Below are 22,615 nucleotides of genomic sequence, written 5' to 3'. Positions count from 1 at the left end.
TAAATTGATTTTTAGCAGTGAGAAGAAACCTGTTTCTTCATGTACCCTTAGACCCGGCTCACAAAACCTTTTCTTTTTTCATTTCTTCCCTGCTTTCTTCCTCAGAGCAAAAATAACTACAGCATATTAGTGATTTCATGCATGCAAAGGGCTGGCACTCATTAAAGTTGATGTGTTATTGAGAGCTTGGTGCACAAATGCCAACGAAGGCCCAGAGAGCAGATGTGCTGGGTGCTGGGGTGGGTGAGAGGATTCCTCCTGCCCCTGGCATGGGATTCCTGGGGACACATCCACGATGGAGGAGCTGACCTGTGGGAGGAGACAGGAACAGCCTCGGCACAAAAAATGGCTGGAGAAATCCATCCTGGAAAGAACAGGTTGTTAAACACTCTGGCAAGGGCACTTTGTGTTCAGGGTAGGCGTGGGCTGCGTTCCTGCTCAGCGAGGAGCCGTCAAATTGAGGCTTTGCAAGTCCTCCGGCGAGCAAACAGGAACATTCTGGTCAGGGGGAGTTGTGCCATCGCGTTCCTGCCTCCCCGCACACTCAGTGCCAGCCACAGCCGTGAGCTGCCATTCACTGCTGCTTTTAGGGATGGATGTGAACCAGCTCAGGCCCTGCAGGAGCACAGGAGGAGAGGGAAAACAGCAAAAGCAGCAACAGTGCCCTTGAGTTGGACCCCTGCTTGAATCCAAAACAGAACCTGCCAGTTACTGAGGAAAAATGAACTTTTTCCCCCTGAAACCAGGACAACCACGTAGAAAAGGGAAAGGATCCTTCCAACAAATCCATACCTGAACTGCCTATGTTCAGGACCACTTCCAGTTTCACATTAATTTCACACCAAGATAGTCTCAACTGGGATCCCACGGCTCTGGCGCCGCTCGCAGGGAAGCCAAGCAGTGGTGGCAGGACAGTGCCAGCCTCAGCTGTGGCTGCCCTGTGTGACCCCACAGCCGCCCTGCTGCCATCCAGCACCCCTGGGCCCAGCACCATGCACCCAGCAGAGGCTGGCAGGCCCCACATCTCTCCTCCTTGCTGCTAGCTCCTCTTCAGGAGCCAGTAAGTGGGACTCAGGAGGCACATCATCAGCAGGGGGATGCTGGAGTGGCAGTGGAAGCCGACAGTGTCACTCAGCAGCTGCCTGATGTCTCTTACCAACCCCCTGCCTCACCCTCTGGCTCTGTTGTCTTGGTTTATTGTGTCTGTCGAGGACACAGATTGGGTTTGGAAGTTCTGAGGATGCGGAGAGCCCTCCGGCATCTGAGAAAGGAGATGAAACCTACGAAATGGAGAAGTTAATATGTTTTCAGTTTGCAAGAGAGCTTGGAAATGCCACTGATGCTTTATTAATCTCTTCTGCCCCTGGAGGACAACAGGCAGCTGCTTTTTCCTCTCTGCTAAATTTCCTTTACTGGAAGTCAGAGAGGGGCAAGTTAATTCTATTTTGGATACGGAGAGTTTTTGTCTATGCCTTTCATAATGCTTTTGGATTATTAAAACTCCTTTAAAACATGACTCTTTAATCTATTTAAGAAGTGCAATTTTCTTTCTATGCTGTTTCACCCCAGCAATTTCTCTCTCCCAGGAAAACCCAAATGACTCAAGTCTAGCCATTTTTATTGCTGTTCTGGGCCTTTCCCCATCACGTCTTGGCTGCTGATACTGAGCAAGGACAGAACTCATCCCAAGGCAGGATGGGGCCCCCAAAACAAGGAGAAATGACACCAAAGCCAAGTGTTCTGACATGATGATCGGTTGTATTTTCAGTCCATTAATACACATTCATTTACCAGATAGAAACAGAGTGGAAAGGAAAGCGATTGTTAGCAGGAACAAGGATACAAAACTCAATTCCAGCAGCCTTCACAGAAGGGATATTCAGTGTCACAGCAGCACTGATGGAAGGGAGGGATGCACAGACCTGTGCTCACACCCCAAGTGGAAGCTCTCCTTTTGTGGATTAGTTTAGCTAGAGACATAATTTTACAAAAACCCCAACATTTGCAAAACTGACTTTTTGACACTTTTTCTCACTTCCCTAGCATCAGGACTAAGGAAAGTTGGAATTATTTACACAGAGCAGATTCTATGAAAAGACACTGGAAGGTTAAAAACAGAATAATCACAAATACTGGAAAATACAACAAGAAAGCAGGCAGGGAAAGGAAAATAGGAAAAAAAAAAAGTGATACCCCAAGAGAATCATTGCATTCAGTGGTCAATGTATGGTTAGTGGGGCAGCTCCACTTTGATACAGAGATTCACATGCTGGCCTTGATTCACTGCCATCAAGTTACACCCTGGGTTTCAAGCAGGATTCTGCAGAGCTCCTGATTTCAGCAGGATCTCAGCAGTGCAGCAGCAATTGCTTGTTTGAAACCAGTTGCAGAATGAGTGCCACAAGCTGTGACAGTGTGTTCACGCTTTGTGGGGCACCCAAGGGGTGCCAGCCTCTGCTCATATCCTGGTCTGGACACCGCTGGTTTTCTTCCCTTTGGCCACCACAGCACTGCACCATGAAAGGTTCTGCTGCTGGTGAGAGGGGTCAGCTTAGCCCATAATGGATTTGGGACTCCACATGCAGCAGGAGAGGGAAATGGCATTATCCTACAGTACTCTCATACTTGTATGGGAGTGTCTCCACAAACACAGCTCTGTGCCCAGACAGAACCCCCTGACTGTCCTTGCTACAAGTGCTCGAGGCTCGTTACACTGAAATAACAACAGCAAAACACATCTGCACTTGATTGTACAGGGATGCTCCTTTGAAAGGAATAAAGATATTGTAAATTATTCATGGAAGAGTCCCAGCAAGGTGACACCTGCACTAAGGTTCTCCCAGGGACAGCACCAGGATTGCAAAATCATGTTGTGAAATTTGATCAAAAAAAAAAGGAAAATGGAGTGTTTGGGGTTTAATGCAGCAAAGCTCACACCAAGTCAGGGGAAAAACAGACCAAAAACTGAGCTGAGCACTTCGCCTCTTCCATGGAGCACTGGAGTGGTTCTCCTTTAAATTGTTTTTAGTACAGTTTTTGGAGATGATGACATTTTACTCCTCATTTTTAAAATCATGCATTAACTTTACAGTGAAACATTTATCCAGTCCAATATCTATACAACAAAACACATATTTTAAAAGAGCAGACTATTAAAATTTAAGGAAAGGAGTGTCAGTTCTCAAAGTGGAACGTGTTAAGGAATAAATTAAAGGTAAAATAAGTGTTCTACTTGGGCTGAATTACAAAATAAAGTCTGAGCCTGGGAGAAGTTCTCATTTCCTACAGTTCTAATAAATAACTGCCACAAGAAACAGTTGATGTTTCTGGGGTTGCCAGTGCTTGAATCCACATCACCTGTTCCAGCTCTGGGTACCGTGGGTGGCCCTCTCCAGACTGCAGCCCACGCTGGTATGACAGACTAAGAAGTAGTGATTGTTCAGGTGCACAAATCAACTCTCTCAAGGTGTTCAACTTCACGGGCTTCTTAATGTAAGAAACAAACCTGTAGCTGACAGGACCCAAGGAGCCAGCTCCAAACAGCACAGCCCAGGGTGTGAATGAGCAGGGCCTTCATCAGGAGCCTGCTGTTTGTTTGGGGTGAGCAGTGCTGCTTCCACAGGGAACCTTTGGCCCCACAAACCCCTGGGGACGCTGGGATCTCCTCCCTGTGCCAAGGCTGCCGTGCACACCTTGCTTCCATTTGAATATTACCAAATTCCTGGTGTCAGGAACTCAGCACCAACAGGGAAGGGATGATCAGCACAGTCTCTGCTCCCACAGAGGGGAACCTCCTCCCAGAGAGCCAACACCAGGCCTGTCTGCTACCTCAATAATGAAAGACCTTCTTAATTAGCACCTTTTCATACCAAACCAGTCAATTACATCTCTCTCCATGGCTCTGCTGTATCACTGGGGACCAGCAGCTATCACACAGTGGGCTGAGCATTGCAGAACCTGAGTGGTTTTTCCCCAAAGCAGCCTGGCAGAGGAGGAGTTAACACCTCTGGAGTTAGGGAGCCCCAACAATTAGCTACCTACCATTTTGAAAGACAATGCAAGGCTAATTTAACACTTATAAAAACCTTCACTAATATGAATATGAGGAGAATAAGAGCACTTAGAAGGTGACAGGAGTGTTGCACTTCAAGGTTCAGTGTATAGGTGGAGGGGTTGAACACTTTCTGACTCTCAACACAGATCTGTGTGACTGACAAGGATTCTCTGGCAGGCTGTAACTGTTTGAAGTCAGCAGCTTCAGTCAAAAGAAACCAGCTAAAAATATGAGGAGAGAAAAGCTCTGAACCTGCACTGATGTGAAATCACAGGACATCTTTGATCTTTCTCGATTGTAAATGGTCAGGGCACACTTTGCTTTGGCTCTGTGGGGGGTGACCCCGGGTCAGGTTTTTTTAAGGAAAAAAATCAAGGGAACATATTTGTGTGCTTACAGCATGCCAGGTAAAACCATCAAGCCCCCAGACTCAATCACATAAAATGCTGCACATGCACTTCCCAAAGGTGAACCAGACCATAGATGCCAGAAAGGAGTGTAAAAGGCAACTGCACCTACAAAACACAAATGTAAAACAGTAGAAGCTGTAGGAATGGGCTGAGATTTGGAAGAATATCTGGGGTTTGTTCTCTGTTTGGGTGATGCAGCAGGTACAGAATAAGCTGGTGCCTGTTTACAGGTCTGAACACAGAAAGCAATCAGCAGAAATGTCATGCCAGCTACATTTTGGGGATAGATAGGTAACCAGTGGGATTCTTTTCCAATTAAAAAACTGTTGGAAGAGCCGGAAAAGAAAAAAATTAACTCTTCTGTGAACTAAAATAAATACCAGTTCACTGGGCCTTTTGACCAAGTGCTGGGCACAGGTATAATCCTGGGAAGGGATGCCTGGATGCAGGGGCAGCAGAAGAGCTCAGCCTGGCATTCCCCCAGATCCAGCTCTCCTGAAGTGTTTTCTAATGCTGCATTTTCCCAGCAGCTGACACAGCACTGCAGACTGCCAGAACACCCCAGGTCAGAGCTGGACATGAAACTGGGAGACATGGTCTCATTGCAGGATGAAGCATGGGGTAAGACCCAGGCTGGTGCCCACCACATGAGGTTCTAACCTAGGAACTGTAGTGTTTTTCTCAGGATGTTGGATTGAACTGCTGCTTCTCTGTACAGGGAGGTGCAGAAGAGCTTTGGAAACCTTCTTACAGCAATGGAAAACAGGAATGTGCATGCTGAGTTTTACCTCTGCTTGGGAAGACATGTCCTGCATGACTGAACTCAAGGCTGTTGCTGGTTCAGGAACAAAGCAGAGCAGAGACAAGGCTTTGCCACTTTCTCCCCTTCCCCCTTGCATTCACCTCATCTACTAAACCAGCTCTGCCTGAGCATTCTGTCAGCCTAATGGCCTTTCCAGCTTTGAAATAGGGGGAAAGAGATGGAAATGAAAATGTATGCATATGCTGCAAGATAAATTCACAAGCAGAGTGCCGAGCTTGGTTCAGATCATGCTGGCTTTGGAGTCTCAGTCCTGTTACAGGCAATGCCTTGGTTTCCCCTGGCTCTGGACATCTCAGGCTTCAGTTGGAACCTTGGTCCTCTCCTGAGGAAAACAGTCACACTCAGTGGGACCAAGCTGATGTGCTGTGTGTCTGCAAAGGCCAGCAAACTCCAGTGATCTCCAGCAGCACCTCCAGCTCCACTGACACTGCCCTCTGCCAAGCCTGAGGGCTGTTGATTGCTCCAGCTACAATAGGAAGAGGATTTTTTTCCCCCCAAAGTGATGAAGAGACCAAAATGCCGATTCTGATACAGGATTGTTAGTCTGTTTCCTTTAAGAAGTGAACTCCTACACTTGGAAAGCTGCAGGACAGCCCAAGGCAGCAGCAAATGGCACTTCCCAAGAGTGGCAGGGCTGCACAACGTGCTCTGATGGCGTGTGGGACGGCTGAGATGGGGAACTCCAGCGAGCCAAAGTGCAGACACCCAAAGCCTGAGAAGCAGCACACGCAGCCCAGGACTCCTGTGCAGCCACAGCACGATCACAGTATGAACTCAACCACAGGATACAGATGGCAGCGGTGACAACATCGACTGGGAGTCAGTTCCTGTCCTAGGAAGTAGCCTGCATCCTTTAGATGCTCAGAACACGTCCAAAGAAGTTACTCCTCCGTAGGTTCAGCCTTTCATCTGCCATCATTTCCAAGTTTTTCTGCTCCTCTTCTCTGCTAGTGTCAATTTGCTTCAAGTTCCTCCACCAAAATCCTTCAAAAAGGCTCATTAGCTTGGTAGAGAAGCTTTTTGTCTCCTTTCACTTTCCAAAACCCTGTATTTTTCATTAACTTCTCTCCTGAGAACAAGACTTTAAGAGGTAAAGCAGTCTGCATCTTCTTAAGTCCAAACCTCCATGGGTACCATGGACTCCTTTGTTCCAACAGAGGGAAGCAAGTACTCTTCCTCCAGAAAACGAAAGGGGAATTGTACTAAAAACCCACGAATCTTTTTTAATTCTTCTGCTGCTTTCGCAGGATCATCATTTGCTAATTTGGGCTTGTTGATGAAATCACGCAGTTGGGTTAAATTATTCACCTCGTCACTGGGAAGGCATCGAAACACCTGATCAAAACAGAAGGAAGAAGTCACCTGTCAGTGTAGGGGAAATGCAGCAATGTAGAGTTCCTGAGAAAGACCAAAGCATCCAGTACAAATTTCCCAGGATGGGAGTGACCGAATTAACAGCCCAGAGAACAGGGAGGGAAGAAAGATGTGCCTGTCCTTGATGAGGCTGCAGCAGGCAGAGGGGAAGCTCCAGGGCCTGTTCTGATCACTGCAAAGACTCATTAAAAGACAGAAGTAAAATCTGCTGCTACTCCAGTTACAATGTGGCTAATTACAAGTAGTAACTACACCAAGGTCATTCACTGGAGCTACAGCTGATGCAAACACAGAAATCTGATCTGCTGCCTTCATGGGTGCTGTCACAGTGAGCATGCACCAGCTCCAGTTTCTTGTTCACAGATCTTGCATCTGACACTACTCATTCCCTCAAAACATCTCTGAAGGTCCAACCCCAGGAACTGGACCTGCTTTCTTTGCCCTCCCTGTGCTGTTTCTCCCATTGGCATGTGCTGCCTCTGTGTGGGATGGAGGGAGTGGGGGTTGCTGTGCTCCTCACTTTATCAAAGATGGTGGCATTGCGAGCTGCTGTGGCGATCCACACCTCCTTGAAGAATTTGTCACAGACAGGATCCTGGTGTTCTGGATTGAGATCGGAGCCGCCAAGGACAACCCTGAGAAGACAAAGGGATGGATGGTCACAGAGGCTGAAGCACTGGGCACTCCCCTCTTGATAAATGCCAGGAGACGTTTCCTTGGGATTTGCCAAACCCCGTGTGCTCCCAGCAGCCTCCCACTCCCATCCCCTGTGATAATCTGCCAGCTCCAGTGCTGCTTGATTTTCTCCTTTTCTTTTGTGCAGTAACTGTCCAGATGGGAAATAGGGTGGGGGGGGGGGGGAAAAAGGAAAAAGAAAGAGGCCTTAAACTAAAAATGGCTGTGTTTTGGGCCAGATGGCTGCTCCCAGCAAAGAAGCTTCCTTTAAAAAGTGACACTGCCACCCAAGCTTGAGAGTGTGCAAACGGGAAGTGGAGGGGAAATACCACTCGTTTATGAGCTCCGCTAGCGAAACTCCGGAGCAAAATAATTTGTAAAATCAAGCTACCAAGCTGTGGGCAGGAGCGGTGTGAGGCCAGTGGAACAGCAGCAAAACCCTGGGCTCGGTGCAGGTGGAGCAGAAGCAAAGCCAGGCGGGCAGTGCAGCCCATTGGTGTGAAGGGCTGTGGGGCAGGTCAGAGAGCCCTGCTCGTAGCCCTGCTCAGGGCCCTGTCCCCTCCTGGCGCTGGGCCGGCCCCGGGCGCACCTGAAGCAGCGCAGGCGGAGGGACTGCGCGAAGCGGCCGGCGCTGTACTCCTGGCCATCCATGACGGAGGGCACCGTGTCACTGTCCTGCACGATGATGGCCATCTCGCTGTCCCTCTTCCCCAGCATGCTGCGGTCGTTGATGTTGGCAGAGCCTGGGCAGGGCGGGACGAGGCAATGTCTCAGTGCACTCCCCTCCATCACCCCCCTCCATCACCGCCCCTCCATCACCCCCCTCCATCACCGCCCCTCCATCACCCCCCTCCATCACCACCCCTCCATCACCCCCCTCCATCACCGCCCCTCCATCACCGCCCCTCCATCACCCCCCTCCATCACCGCCCCTCCATCACCCCCCTCCATCACCACCCCTCCATCACCCCCCTCCATCACCCCCCTCCATCACCCCCCCTCCATCACCGCCCCTCCATCACCCCCCGCCACCCCTCGGCTCCCTGGGGAACCATCCACGCCTTCGACAGGTAAAAGCACAACCTGATACCTCGGGATTTTAGCTTTTATATTTTTCAGACCCTGCACTGCATTAGTGTGTAACTCTGAACTCCATATAGAGTGTTAGTAAGCTCTCTTCATGTTTTTGTCAGATCCTTCTGAGCCTGAGAACCAAGGACACCCTCTGCCTCAGGCCCTCAAAAGTATAAACAAAAATTAATTGGGGGGAGCAAATTTGGAGTATATTTCATTACCTGAAGCTGTAATTGGAGAATTAGCCCTATATGCAAATAGATCAAACTTATATCTCTCTGAGAAACTTATGACCTATTGCCCTTTTTGAGTATAGCCCTTTGGGGAGGCTTTGTCTGCCCTTAATGTACCTGAAGGCCCTTCAATAAATATATCTGCTTTTATCTTTTTAACTTTTTCTGGCCTCTGTTCCTAGGTAAGCCTGTTCCAGGAATCAACCAGGGGGCTTCCTTATGGAAACACAGACCCTGAGAGAAGTTGGGGTAGAGAAAAAAAAAACCAACTGATTTTTGCAGGCTTCAACGGTTTGGAAGAAGATTAAATCTCAGCCAAGCCCAGGCCAACATTTTCAAAATTTGTTCTTTCTGCAACTTCCCAGATGTTTCTGCTGAAGGAGCCACAGCTTTCAAAGGTCTGAACTGCATTTGGTTTGGATACCCAGTTACCTGAGGCAGGATGGGCTCTCTGGGTAAATCTCAGAATGGTTTGGTAAAGACTTTCAAGCTCCTCTTGTTTTAACCTCCCTGCCATAGTCGGGGAAACCTTCCACTAGACCAGGTTGCTGTGCCATTCAGGAGGGTCTGCTCGAGACAAAGCTGAGGCTTTGTCCCTCCAAACAGGTTTCTCTGTCCTACATCAGAAAATGGCATGGGGGAACACTGCTTGCAGCTGTTGGCTCTGGGAACAGCAAGATGGAGGGAAGGATAGGCATAATGAGGTCATTAACCCACAGAAATGACAAAAACAACAATAAAAAAATCTCCAGACACAGCTGTAAGAGACCCCCAGGCTGCAGTTAGCCATTGAGCCTTCCCAGGAACTGGATTAACTCCAGGGGAGCCAACACCTCCAGAGGAAAAACCAGCTAAGTGCCTCTTTGTCCTTTCACCCCCTCCTCCTGCCCAGCAGCTCTATGAGCACTTAATCTCCATGCATTCTCTCTTATGTGGAAAAGGGATGACTTCCCATCCCCTCACCAGGCAGCAGAGATGCAAAGGCTGTATAAAAATCTACCCTCAAGCTTATAAGTAAAGAAAATAAAAACTAAGAGCTGCCTCAGGCCCCCAGACCATTCCAGCTGGAACAACAGAGCTCCTGCTCTGATCCCAAACCACCTCAGAGCTACTCTGTGCACTGGAGACAGGATCTGGCCTCTGACAAGGTGACAGAGGAGCAAACCTCACCACAGGTCATCTGAGATCACTGCTTTGAAAGGAGGGAGTATTTCGAGCCCTGTAAAATCTGGTATTAAGGTATTGATTGGCAAAGTTTTTATTGCTGATATAACAGCTCAAAAAGGGCTTCTTTAAAGAAGCAGGCTGGAATTCTGCTGCAGTGTAGAGCTCTGAGCCTGAGCTCTCTTGTCTTTGCTTCATGTTCTCATGACAAATATGGTAAGAGGATGAAATGATATCTATTACTCCCTATAGCATATTGTCCCATTCTTAGAAATGGAGCTGATACATGACACATGTTGTCCAAACCTTCCAAATCTTACAGCACATTCTGTTCTTTCGGGAACAGATGACAAGTCTCACAAGTCTTCCTGCTAGAGCAGAGTTTGATACAAGACAGATGGACAATATTCCCTGCACTGGGATTCTCTTCACGGTTACACACAGATTTAGAAGATTTTAGAAAAACAAATTAAATGACAGCCCTTTGAATCCTTTCTCCCCTCTTGATGAATTTATGACTTTGTTTTTTAGGTTTGTTTTTGTTCGGTTTTTTTTTTTTTTAAACAGCAAAATATTTCTCAGGATAGAAATGACAACACAGAAAAGGCCATGGCCCTGCAGCCTGCACTGGGCATAGGGATGGGAAGGGATTGATCCAGGATAACCCAGTGCCCCAAACCCCTCTGAGAGCCCCTGCTCACCAATTATAACCGTGTTGTCATCAGCAATGAGCAGTTTGCTGTGCACGTAGATGAGCTCCGTGACCAGTTTTCCTTGCAGCTCTGCATATGTTCGAAGGCCACAGAATGATATGTAGTTTATCCACTTATCTCCAACTGAAAATTAAAAGACAAGAAAAAAAGACCTTGTTTACATGAAGACCCCTATGAATAAGAACTACAAAAGTTCACTTTTGACTTTTAAATTAATTATAAATTAATAGATAACAGAAATATTTTTGTTTTTTAAATAGATTTGAAAATTTTCTTGTGAGCTCACTGTGCTGCTCTGATCTGCTGCCTGCACAGAGGCTCCCACTTCAGTGAGAAATAACTCCAGTCTCCTGGGCACAGCACAATAGGTGGACTATGAGATTGTTTTTCTGCAGATCCTGCAGAAGGGAAGCTGGAAGCAGGTGTTTTGTTCATGGTCAGCATGGCAAATGTGTCCTAATGCACTTGTGTGCAGTTCAAATTTACACCAGGACCTAGAACAAATGAGCCATTATGCACGGTCCTAGTGTTTGTGATATGTGGGTTTTCACAGTGCTCCAATTCCCAGCAGAGCAAATTCCAGCAGGATTCCTCATGGCAAGGAAACAGCCTCCTGCTTAGGCAGGTTCTTCCTCTCCACGTCTGACAACTGCCAGAAACAAACCCTGTGTGGGATCCACGGGGAAGGCTGAGGGCTCGTGGCTCCCAGAATTGTGACCCCGCTCAGGACATTTTCCAAATAACACAATCCTGAGCAGCTGCAACTGGGCTGTGCTCCTCCCTGGGGTGTTCCCCTCCTCTGGATCAGGGCTGCAGCCAGGTCTGAGGTCTGACAAGTGGCCATGGCTTGTGTGACCTGACACAGCTTGCCATGGGAGGATGGTGAAGGGAGGAGGTCGCTCACAGCCCCAGGAGCCCGTAGCATGTGTTGCATTACGTGTTAGAGATGCGTCCATCAAACAGCAGCATCCAAAGTAAACAACACAGAGGAGAGGATTAAAGTTCTTACCCTCTGCCTTCAGCTGGCCCAGGATGGAGTTTTCCCCTCGGCACATGGTCCTGGAAAGAAGGCAGGCAGCCATCAGCACGTGCTGGAGCAGAACCGGGTTGGTAAACCACAAACACAGATGCCTCTCAAACAGCAGGAGAAACAGGGTGCTTCCAGAGCACATTTTTTCCCCCAAATGACTGTTACTCCATCAAGGACTGCTCATGTTCCAAAAGGAGCTTATATAACCCACAGAGGAGCTAGGGAGCACTTCTACCTTCTAGAGCACGTGGCAATGATTGTAAATGTGTGACAAGCAGGGCTGCTGCCCCCTGTGCCAGGCCTGGATGTGAAATCACATTAAGAAAAATGTTGACATGTGCAGAACACCAGGTCAGGGAGTTTGTGTGATTATGGCTGGGCTGGAAAAGCCACAGCTGGAATTCCACTGAGAACCACCCAATCCATGGGCTATCTCCTCTGGCTGTCCTTGCAGGAGGAAGCTCAGGCAGAAGGGTCGGGGGCACATGCTACTTTCCATCTGCTTGTGTCCCCACTGATCCTCCTGGAGGTGCAGCAGGACCCCTGCAGGCCAGCAGACAGGGGGGATTTCACTCTGAGGGCTGCAGCAGCCTCTGCACACTGACTGTGCCCTGGCCATACCATATATAACATAGCAGCTTTCCAGTAAAACCATCTTGGGCCATTTTGCCTTCTTCTACACTTCCCAGCACAAGGACTACCCTGCTGCATCTCAGTCCCTCCTATGAGGCCTGCTGGGCTGCAAAACATCCATCCTGGAGCAGGGGAGTCACACAGGGGAAGATGCCATTGCTTGCATGGGGCCAATGGGCAGAGCCAGGCCAAGTATTGGCCAAAGAGACAGATTTGGAGCTTTAAGATTTAATCAGCTAAATGAAAAACAAAACACAGAATGATTTAGGTTGGCTGAGCCTTAAAGTTCATCTAGCTTCATCCCCCTGCCATGGGCAGGGACACCTTCCCCAAGCCCAGGATGCCCAAAGCTCTGCCCTCGCTGGTCACACAGATGGCAGGTGGGGCTTGGGGACTCCCTGCAGCAGTGGAGGTGTCCAGGGCTCTCTGACAGCCTGCCTGGGGTACCTGTAGTTGAAGTGCATGATGGCCTGCAGCGCGTTCCCCCCGCCCGTCGAGATGTCCCCTTCAAAGCCCGGCAGCAGCGGGATCACCACGTACACTCGGAAACGCTTGTTCTCCCTGAAAAACCAGAGGGTTAGGGGGAAGATCAGCCTGGGAATGTTACATCAGCCTGGAAAAGTCACAGCTTTGCACAAAGTCCCCTCAGTTTCATTTCCCCTGAGATCACCGACTTGGTTCCCGTCCAAGGCCAGCACACGAATTTTAAGGGAGCAAAGTGTGAAGTGTATTTCCAGTTTAAGGAAATCATCACCTGCCATCAGTACTTCTGTGAGTGCTCCTTCAGCAGGAGAGGGAATAATTTACTGTCAGCAAACAACAAAAGAAGCTAAAGGAAAAGAAACACATTTTTATTGAAATTCAGGGGCAGGTGAAGGATTCTTCCTTCTGCTGCCTGACAGAGCACAGCAAAGCTTACAGAGCTATTACAGGCAGAAAACCAAAACCCAGCCCAACCTTCCCACTGTCTCCTGGTTTTCAGAAGTCAGAAACATCACAAAAGGTGGAAAAAGTTCAAGGCACAAGCAAAACATTGAGCACTGGAGGAAGGAAAATATGTCCTTGATATATCACAGCACCCAAAAATCTCAGTTCCAGAGTCCTCCAAACTAATCCATACTCTAATCATGATCTCATTCAGAACAAAAGCTACTTCTATGAAACTGCTTGGGGCTGACAATTTGGTTTTCCTCTGCTGACAAATGCCAGGTGCATCTGCTCTGAGAGCACCTTCCAGGTGCCCCTGGGTGCTGGGAATTCCCTGCTCTGTGCTCCAGAGGAGGAGGAGGAAGAGAAGGATCAGGATAATGCTCCATGGAAAGATACTGCCACTAGATGGCAAACACAGTTTGATCAGCACAAAACCATTTCAGAAGCACTCTGAGGATGAGCCAGCCTGCAGTTTTTGCTAGAAGTACTCCTTCCTTGGGCAAGCCATGTCTGTGAATTTAGGGGTGTGGGAATTGTGAAGCACTGGGGTCCCATGTGAGCTGGGAGGCGACAGTGAGGACCTGTGTGTCTTTCATTTCAACCAGCGCTTCCTTCCAGCTGTGCTGGGCACTGCAGACTGGCTCTGGCTCACCAGCAGAGCTCAGAAAGAGTTAATGAGGCCTTACTCAGACACAAGAGACTGAAACCAAGTCTGTTTGTATCATGAGAAAGGTCTACCAACAAAAGCATTCCCCAAAAAGCAGCTTGTTTGTAAAAGGACAGTGTTTACTAAACTGCTTAGAGAGCCACCCATGAAAAAAAGAGGAAACCAAGAAAAGAACATTATTAATAACATCAGTAGAAAATATTTAGTCTAGAAGAGTGAGAAGTATACAAACTCACTACAGACCTTAATTTATAATTAAATGCTGTTTTCCTGGGGCAGTTTGGAAAATTAGCATTATGATACAAACTATTTAAGAGATCACAGGATCATAGAATGGTTTGAGTGGAAGGGACCTTAAAGCTCCTCCAGTTCCAAAGCCCCCTGCCATGGGCAGGGAGACTTTCCATTAGCCCAGCTTGCTCCAAGCCCTGTCCACCCTGGCCTTGGACACTTCCAGGGATGGGGTAGCCACAGCTTCCCTGGGCAACCTGTGCCAGGGCCTCCCCACCCTCACAGAGAACAATTTCTTCCCAATATCCAATCTAATCCTCTTTCACTTCAAAGACATTTCTCCTTGTCCTATCACACATGCCATTTTTCAAAGTCCCTCTCCAGCTCTCCTCTAGCCCCTTTAGGCACTGAAAGGTGCCCTAAGATGCTCTGTCCTCTGAGCCTCAAAGCTGCAATACAAACACAGCAACAACATTTCCAGCAGCACTGGCACTGCTCCTCATTGACCACAAATGAGAAAATCTACCCATCTTTTCATCCTTAGCTAACTTCAATTTTTTGGGCTATTCACTGCAGCTCACACAGATCACAGGCAACCCCACCCCACTGTTAATGGCACAGCAGAAAAAACCCAGGCTCTCCCTGTTTGAATAGTGCTCTTCTTTCCACAGTGCTCTGGACAAAGCCTGGCCCAGGGCAGCTCCTGTGGTCTTGCAGACATTTCCTGCACTCTGATGGCTGTCTCCAGATGGGTGCCCTTATTCAAGTGGGAATTTCCAAGCTCAAGTGAAAAAAAGAGCAAAATTCCTGCAACCTTGGAGACAAGATCTCTGGAAAAGCAGGCCCTGCAGCATTCTGGACAACTACAATATAGAAAACATAATCCATGCAAGAAAACATCTCTGTGCGCGGCAAAAAAGCCCATGAGAGATGAAAGGGAAAAGTTTACAAAGTTTCCTTTCAGCCCAGCAGGAGCAGGGTACAGTTTTATACTATGAAATGTACGTCAAAGAAACTCCAGGGAAGCAACCTTAAGCAAGGCAGCCCAGGATCAAAGTGAAGACAAGCTTCTACCTGTGGCATTAATGTTAACACAGGGTTAGGTGTGCTGAAGGAGTGTCTAAAACATGGTTGGATTCAATCCATCCAGGAACAAACAACGGTCCCCTTGCAAAGACTGGAGGTGGTGAACACCCTCCAGCACGTACCAGAAAAAATTGTTCAAACAATAGCAGAGCCCTCCAGTCAAATCCTCAAAATGTGTTTGCTTCCCCAGTTTGAAGCCGCTCCCTCTAGATGATTTAAATAAACCACAAATCCCAGTTCACCCTTCCCACCCATGAAATTGCCTGACCACCCAGCTCAAGGCAAGTTGGCAATGGAGCAAAGGTGTCACTGAACCAGAGCACAAAGGACTTGCCTTTAAACAAGTTCCATAGTTAAAAATACATTTACACTGGGATAAGTCCAGAAAATCACTTTCTGGATGCAAAGAAACCACTCAGGAGCCTCTCTGCTGCAAATGCAGGTGCTCGACCCTATCAGTTCTGTGTTGGCACAGCTACTGTCCAGCTGTGTCCACTGAGGGGTAATTTTTAGCACCACACCACAGAAATGCACCTGAAGACTTCCACTACCTCTTTAAGAACAGGTTACCTGTGAGCTTTAAGAATCCTCTGAGCAATCGCATCACCGATCTTGTTCCAGACAATTTTGTCATCAGCACAGCTAATAAAAAACTGGTTCTGCAAGAAAAGCAAGCAAATCTACTGTCAGACACTGCCAGCAACCAACCCAAAATATTTGCATGCTTTATTTCAAACCAAAAGCAACTAAAGATAGCTGGGTTTGTGTGCCATTGGAGTGGAGGCTCTTTTTAATTATGATTAAATGGTATGTGTGTCTGTGCTTGCTTAGGGAATGAATTAGTCCTTATTAGTCACACTCCTTAGAAAGTTCATGTAAAGAGCAACCTAACAAGAGGCTAAAAAAAAAAAAAAAAGAGGAGAAAAAGCATCTCCATTCAGCCAGCACTGAGTGTCACTCTGACACAAGAGATTGCTGCAGCTGAAGGCTGTGTGGATGAAGAGCTGCTGGGTGAGTGGGAGGTTTGGGCATGCACAGGGGACGCTGAAAGGCCACAGAGGGGACAGGGAGACTATTGAACAGGCCATGAAAACTGCTGGAAATTTTGCAAAGAGCCTTATAAAGGAGAGGTCTACTTTTTTCCACCTTGTGGCCAGACAGCTGTCAGGGCACACAGCCATTGGTTTGGCCTGAAGACCACTGAAGGTAATGTCTAAATGCATAAAAACTTAGGATCAAACCTCAAGAAGTATTTACCTTCCTGATGGCTACAAGCCATGCCCAGAGCATCAGGACCCTCCTGCCACTCACCTCTATGTAGATGTAGTGCTTGCTGTTCTCTATCACACTGATGTAGGCCTTGTGGATGGACTCCTCGTGGTACTTGATGCCAGCAGACCAGTCAGCAGCAGAGCGGATCACCTGGAAAGCAGGAGAGAGACCCCTTCAGCTCTGTCCATCCAGGACAGCACCATGGCACCTGAATTACCCCAGAGACAAGGCTCTTCCCTGGCACAGCCAGGCTTTCACTAAATAAGGTAGGAAGTGCAACATTTATATGGCATTTGTAATTGTGAGAAAGGACATTCAGAAGTAGCATTAATGCTTAGCATGTTTTGATTAAAACCATAAGGGACCTGTCCCATTGCTGTACTACTGCCCTCTCCCACCTGAGCAGCTCCAGATGCTTGTTCTTGCTTAAGGTCTTATGATAAACTGCTTTTAAAAATGCATAAATTTCCAAGCTTTAGGGATGCACATCCCTATCAGTGATCTCCTGCCCAGCACTTTAAAGCTGGTTTCCAGCTAGGGCAGGGTGTTTTTCCCCCAAGGAGGCAGTACAGAATCTTACAGCCAGTCTGGTAATGCATGCCTTTGTCCTCAGCACTCAAGGTTATTTGTTTCTTCTGCCAAATTCTTGCACAAGCCATCCCATTTGTGATGATATGACTTTAAAATTTTTAGTTCAGCTGCCAACACTTACTTCTTCGCTTTTACTGGAAATCCACTTTTAAAGTAGATTCCTGCAAGATCAACAGGGCAAGTCCTGCCTCTCTGTCCTGCAGTTTTTGTGCGAAAGACCCAAACCAACATGAGAAACAACCTCTGTTTGTGCTCTGGGCCAGGCTGAGCAAGCCCCATAGCAGTCAGCATCCTGTCCCTCCCAGCCAGAGATGCTGTGGCATCTTCTGCTCCTGCACTTTGAGTCAAGAGGCAGCCACACTACGCCCCAAGTGACGCTTTTCTAGATGGAAATGTAGTTTTTAATCAAGTGTTGGCAGAGTATGTGCTTGGGAAAATAGTTACTCATTATTAGCCTCTGTCTTTAAACATTGTCAAGACAAAAACATTGAAACAATAGCCTTAAAATATCTCAATATAACCATTATACTGGAACTCAGTGCCAGTCCCACACAGCACAAGACCCAGGGGCTGGGGATTTGTGAAATGTGTGAGTCAGTTCCAGCAAAATCCTGATCTCTTGGGAATTGACCAAACCAATCCTCTTGTCTCCAGAGCATCTCTGGAGGTGGCACTTGGGGCCATTGCTGTTAAACAGCAGATGGCTCCTGTGCTTGTCCCTTCACCTGGACAGGAGCTTTCTCACATATCTGTTTTTCCCCAGTAAAACAAGCCCTGCAACTCTCGTGTTTGGCTGCTCTCCTGGCCAACAGGAGGGTGCACTCTGCAGTCTCCCCAACTGAGTGTTGGGGACACAAATGTTGGAGTCAGGGAGCCAGCCTGAATACAAGGGCTGTCACAGCCTTTAGCAGTGCCAAACAGCTGCCCTTTGCCTGCATAAGCCTCTTCAAAGCCCTGCTGATCATTCCCAAATGTTTTTAATCACTTATTTGGTTTACAAAGCCAAGGCTGAGTGTTCCCACTCATCCCAAGCTGGGCACTGCTGAAAGAACACTGAGCACCATGGCAGACTGAGATCTTGAACAAAATTCCACCACTGGCATTAATAAGCCGTTATTGACATTAATAAGAAAAGAAAAAACAGTTTTTCTGGGTAGAAAGCAGGCTAATTATTCCATACGCAGCCTGGACTGGAGCTCACAAGCTCACAGCACTTCCACTCTCACCAGCACAGCAATCTGGAACTGCACTTCAGAAAGTGGCAGATTGTAGCTTTCTAGTGCACAAAGTCTAATATTCAACTTTTTTCTTTTTCTTTTTTCTGGTTAACACAACAGAACCATCACTCAGGACCACCCCTTTCCAGAACCATGACTTCCCAGTGCATCATCCACCTGCCCTTCCCTACATTCCTCCTCACTGCACATAACTGGCACCCCAGCTCACTCCACAGCCCAGGCTGCCCCTATTACATCCCTCTGCCTCACCCTAGAACAATGTGTCATGGCTAATTCCAAAAAGCAGGCACAGCACCACCCAAAAAGCTCCCATCAGGTACAACCTCATATCCCCCTGCAAAGGGAAGAAGAGGTGTTGGAAAGGGTTGGACAGGACAGCAGAATGAGTATAAGGTGTTTCATCTTGGACCTCCTCAAAATGTAGATGTTTCTATCAGGTCTGCAGGCACAGGGACAGGACAATGCCACCAAGGCAGCATCCCATGGAGACAAAGCTGTGGCACTCACAAACACATACCCACACTTGGAAGTTTGCTACACAGCCCTTCCCTTATCACTGATGTTCTACCTCACAATTCTGGACATGCCTCTTTCCTGTCAAGGTATTTAAAGGCAGCTGGTTCAAACCCAACCTATTTCCTGGGGAGAAAAGGCCACATGCTGCCCAGCAGAGCACCCCCCATCCAGAGCTGGAGTCTCCATGCTCCTGCCTCTCCCTTCCCTCACCTCCCTTGAGCCTCTCAATAGCTTGTCATCCCTTTAACTGCTCTAACTGATACCAGGGTAATAAATGCGATGTTTGCTGAGGGCTAGTGCATAAATCCTGAACAATGCAGGGCTCTCATGCAGACTTCAAAGAGGTGAGGGCGTCAGCTGCTGCCAGAGCATTAAACTTTCATTGCATTTCCATCAGGAATGGGATGTTGCCTCCCCATGTCACATGCTTTGCAACTCTGGCTTTGGCAGATAACTGCAAACTCTGGAGTGGAAATAAGGAGATGGAATAGTGGAAAAAAATCTGGCATTGCCTTTGGCAGATCTCTATTTGACTCTTGCAAGAATCAATGTGCTCTTGCAAAAATCATGCTGCTTATTGCAAGCAAAGCCCCTAAGTTCAAATGAAAGAGGATGGGAGACCATACCTGACTCCTTTTCCTCCTTCCCCGCCTGTACCTCCACAGTGTTTCCCACACACACTGCATTCATCCTCCCTGCCCAGGGGAAAGCCCTTGTCAGTGCTCTATCCTCCCAGAAATGCTTTCCTATTCCTCTCCTCTCACAGAGAAGAGCAAAACCAGATGGTACAATGAGGCTGGAATCTGCTGCTGACAGGTCAATGGTTTGGGCTTGCAGCAACATTGCAGTCCCCACGGATCCTTTGTGTTTTCCTTTCCTCAGATCTGCCCACAGTTGAAGACAGATTTGAAAACAAGGTCAGAAACAAGAAACCCAACAGCCAGGCTTTCCTCAATCACCCCACAGCCAAGGACAGTCCTGGGATGCTGGATTTTACCTTGGGGCAGTAACTTCTGCCTGTAAAATCCCTACAGAGTACTCAAGTGGAGATAATAGGGAATTGGCTGCTGGCCAGCCAAAGGATTCAATACTAAGAACAAGAATATTGCTCTAGTTTTTCTGGATAAAAAGTCTGTAAAATATTTTAGGGTATCTGCTTATTTCTGTGCAGAACTGTACCACTGAGAGGAGATGTGAGCACCTGAGCCCTCTGCTCCATAATTAATAAACTGGACAGGCAAAAGGTTGTTATTTCTGTCCCTGCAGAAAAGGAGAAGTCACACAGGGATGCCCTGATGCACACCCTGGGAACTCCAGAAAACGTCAGCCAGGAGGGGGAGTTCAGATCCAGGCTGCAGGTGTCTTCCCCTCTCCCCACTTCCTGCAGCAGCCAAATCTGAAACCCCCATCAGCAGGAGAGACTGAGTCACTTGCGGATTCGCAGTGGGACTGCAGGGATGCTCAGGGAACTTGTGTCACCTGGGGACCAAGGGAAACAAGGCCAGTGTGGGTATTAGGGAGGAGACAGTCAAAATTTTACTATGTGCATGCAAATCCCTGCCTTGGAGCTTGAGGAGGTCACCTAAAAATCATAACCCAGCTGAAGCAGCCTGGGGACCTGCACCCAGGCAGGGTGCCCCAGCCTGGGCAGAGGAGCCCCCCTCACTTCCACCAGGCTTGACACTGCAAATGCTCTTCCCCACCAGTTTTCTCTCATACCTGGAAGGCTGGTACATTTCAGGACAACACATTTGCAGCCTAATATCATGTAGTTTTATTTATCCGTCTATATGCAGGGCTATTTTGACAGATGCATAAATAAGAAATGAGCAAGGTAGTTTCAAATGAATAATTCACAAGACAAACCAGCTCTCCTTTTGCTGTTTATGGCATCATTGAGAGCAGCCCCTCATTTCCTGGATGTATCAGTTATCTGCAATGCCTCAGCAATGTGGTGGCCAGGCTGGTTTTCCAACTGCTCACCCATCACTCAGCACCAGAGCCTGCAGATTCTGCAGTCACCGTTTGAGCTCCACCCTCCTCTCCCACGGCCTGATGCCCCTGAGCCAGCAGCTCTGCAGCTGGACTGAAGAGAAGTTGGATCTAGGTTGTTCTCAGTTTAATTTCTCCTTTGGGAACTGCTTCCAGTTCTGTAATCAGCAGAGCTTAGCTTTTTGCTACCCCGTGATTTAGAAGTTGTGGCTTATCTTGCAGTTAAAGTGTGCTCAGGGGACACAAGCCCCTTCGCTTCCATGAGAACAAGATTTCCCAAAGAGCTGGTGTCAGATCCAGACAGGGAGGCATTTACAGCCACAGGGAACAGGATGATGCCTGAAGGGAACTACTTCCCAGCAAGCTGGGAACATTGTTTTGGAGGCTGATGTAAAACACCCCAGAACCCCGACACAAGATCCCTGTGCAGCCCATCCTTCACACCACACAGAGAGGAGCAGACAATACCCTGGTAACCCACAAACCCAGAAAAAAGCATCTTATTTTACTAAGCTTCCCCAAGCAGTGCTGTCATCTGGGCAGACCACTCCTTACAAAGAGCAAAGTCATGCATTTTTCCTGGTTTTGGTCTAACTGCTCTTACTTCATACATCTTTCATCCACAGGGACACACAATGGTTTTGCTGCTTCAGCATAACTATTTTGACTTTGTACTCTTCAACAAGTTCCTATTTCTGCTGGGTAACAGCAATATTCAAGTATGTGCACTTGATAGAGTAAGCTAGGCTTTTAAACAGTTATCTTGGCAATTCTGACTGATTGAGACCAATTGTCACAAATCAGACTGTGGGCTGACTGTGTGGAACTGCAGAGGACTCTCAGGGGTGGTAGGGCTGCATAATAAAGTGCAGATGAAGTTCAAGGCAGAAAGCAACAGCCTCAAGACTCCACTTAATGCTGGGCTGTCACTGACCACCACCCATCTGAGCAAGACGTCAGGGCCTGGCAGGCTGCTCTAAGATCTGAGATAAATCCTCAGTGGGTAACCTCAACCTACCAGGCCTTCTCAAATCATAAAGCCCAAATGTTAGGTGTCAGACGAAGAACAGCAGAAAACAAACCATTAAACCACACAGCTATGCAAAGTCAGAGTGTTCCCACCATTTGAGCACTGCATACACTTTAGTCCCTTTACCTCAAAGGTGGACATATAAATTAATGCCTCTCTAAAAGAGCTGCATTATTCTATTGCAATTGAGGATCTGATCACCTAATCTGTGAGCAGAATTAGGTAAGAGTTTTGCATCTTATAATTCAAGTCCTGCAGAGAGTCTGTCAGGCATTCAAACTTCCTGGGAGGATGCAGAACAAGCCCTCTGAGGAGAATGTGAGCAGGAGACCACCAACACCCACCTGGACGGTGGCAGGAACAGCCTCAGGCACCTGATACTTCAACTCATTAGCAGTTTGCTGAGATTTTGGCAACAGGAATGGGTAGGACAGGGACCGGTATTTGGGTTTCATAATCTGCACAGGGGGGAAAAAAACAGATAAAGAAAAAATGCTTGAAAAAATGCTTGCAACAGATAAAGAAAAAATGCTTGCAACATATCAGAACACAAGGAAACAAAACAGATGTCTTCAGAGGGCAGGGGGATGAGGCAAGGCTGTGCTTATCTCTGTGCCTCCAGCAGTGACATCCACACCCACCTTGGTGAAGTTCCAGCGCTGGATGAAGTGCCGGGCGATGTCGCGCGCGGCTCTGCCGTGCACCACGGAGGAGATGTCGTGCCAGGGCATCCTCGGCGTGGTGTATCTGTCAATGAAGTCTGTGGGACAGGGGAGCATGGTTGAGCTTTCTCAGACAAAGGACGTGAATGTGGAAAAGCACAGCATCCCCCTCCTCAGACTGAGGTTTCTGGGACATGGCAGCAAACACCCCCAAGGC

The 22,615-nt window shown here is 47.9% G+C and overlaps 1 protein-coding gene across 10 annotated transcripts in view; it reads right to left on the bottom strand.

Moving 5' to 3' along the window:
* Positions 1 to 1,738: 1,738 nt before the first annotated feature.
* Positions 1,739 to 22,615, bottom strand: part of PLD1 (phospholipase D1) — a 100,089-nt gene continuing 79,212 nt past the window's right edge. For 8 of the 10 annotated variants that reach the window (XM_086844310.1, XM_086844313.1, XM_086844316.1 and 5 more), the window contains 10 exons: positions 22,378 to 22,496; positions 22,081 to 22,194; positions 16,409 to 16,519; positions 15,668 to 15,756; positions 12,631 to 12,744; positions 11,530 to 11,579; positions 10,509 to 10,643; positions 7,926 to 8,079; positions 7,182 to 7,296; positions 1,739 to 6,622 (listed from right to left, as the gene is read on the bottom strand). In XM_086844310.1, the coding sequence (XP_086700436.1) occupies positions 6,398 to 6,622; positions 7,182 to 7,296; positions 7,926 to 8,079; positions 10,509 to 10,643; positions 11,530 to 11,579; positions 12,631 to 12,744; positions 15,668 to 15,756; positions 16,409 to 16,519; positions 22,081 to 22,194; positions 22,378 to 22,496 (1,226 nt within the window). In that variant the 3' untranslated portion in view covers positions 1,739 to 6,397. Of the gene's footprint in view, positions 6,623 to 7,181; positions 7,297 to 7,925; positions 8,080 to 8,425; positions 9,308 to 10,508; positions 10,644 to 11,529; positions 11,580 to 12,630; positions 12,745 to 15,667; positions 15,757 to 16,408; positions 16,520 to 22,080; positions 22,195 to 22,377; positions 22,497 to 22,615 lie in introns of those variants that run through there. The other 2 variants (XM_086844318.1, XM_086844317.1) reach the window with 2 other exon arrangements.

The sequence above is a fragment of the Cyanistes caeruleus genome, chromosome 10 (assembly GCF_971803275.1).
Source record: "Cyanistes caeruleus chromosome 10, bCyaCae1.hap1.1, whole genome shotgun sequence".
Lineage (NCBI taxonomy): Eukaryota > Metazoa > Chordata > Aves > Passeriformes > Paridae > Cyanistes > Cyanistes caeruleus.
This window is presented reverse-complemented; position numbering and strand designations above follow the sequence as displayed.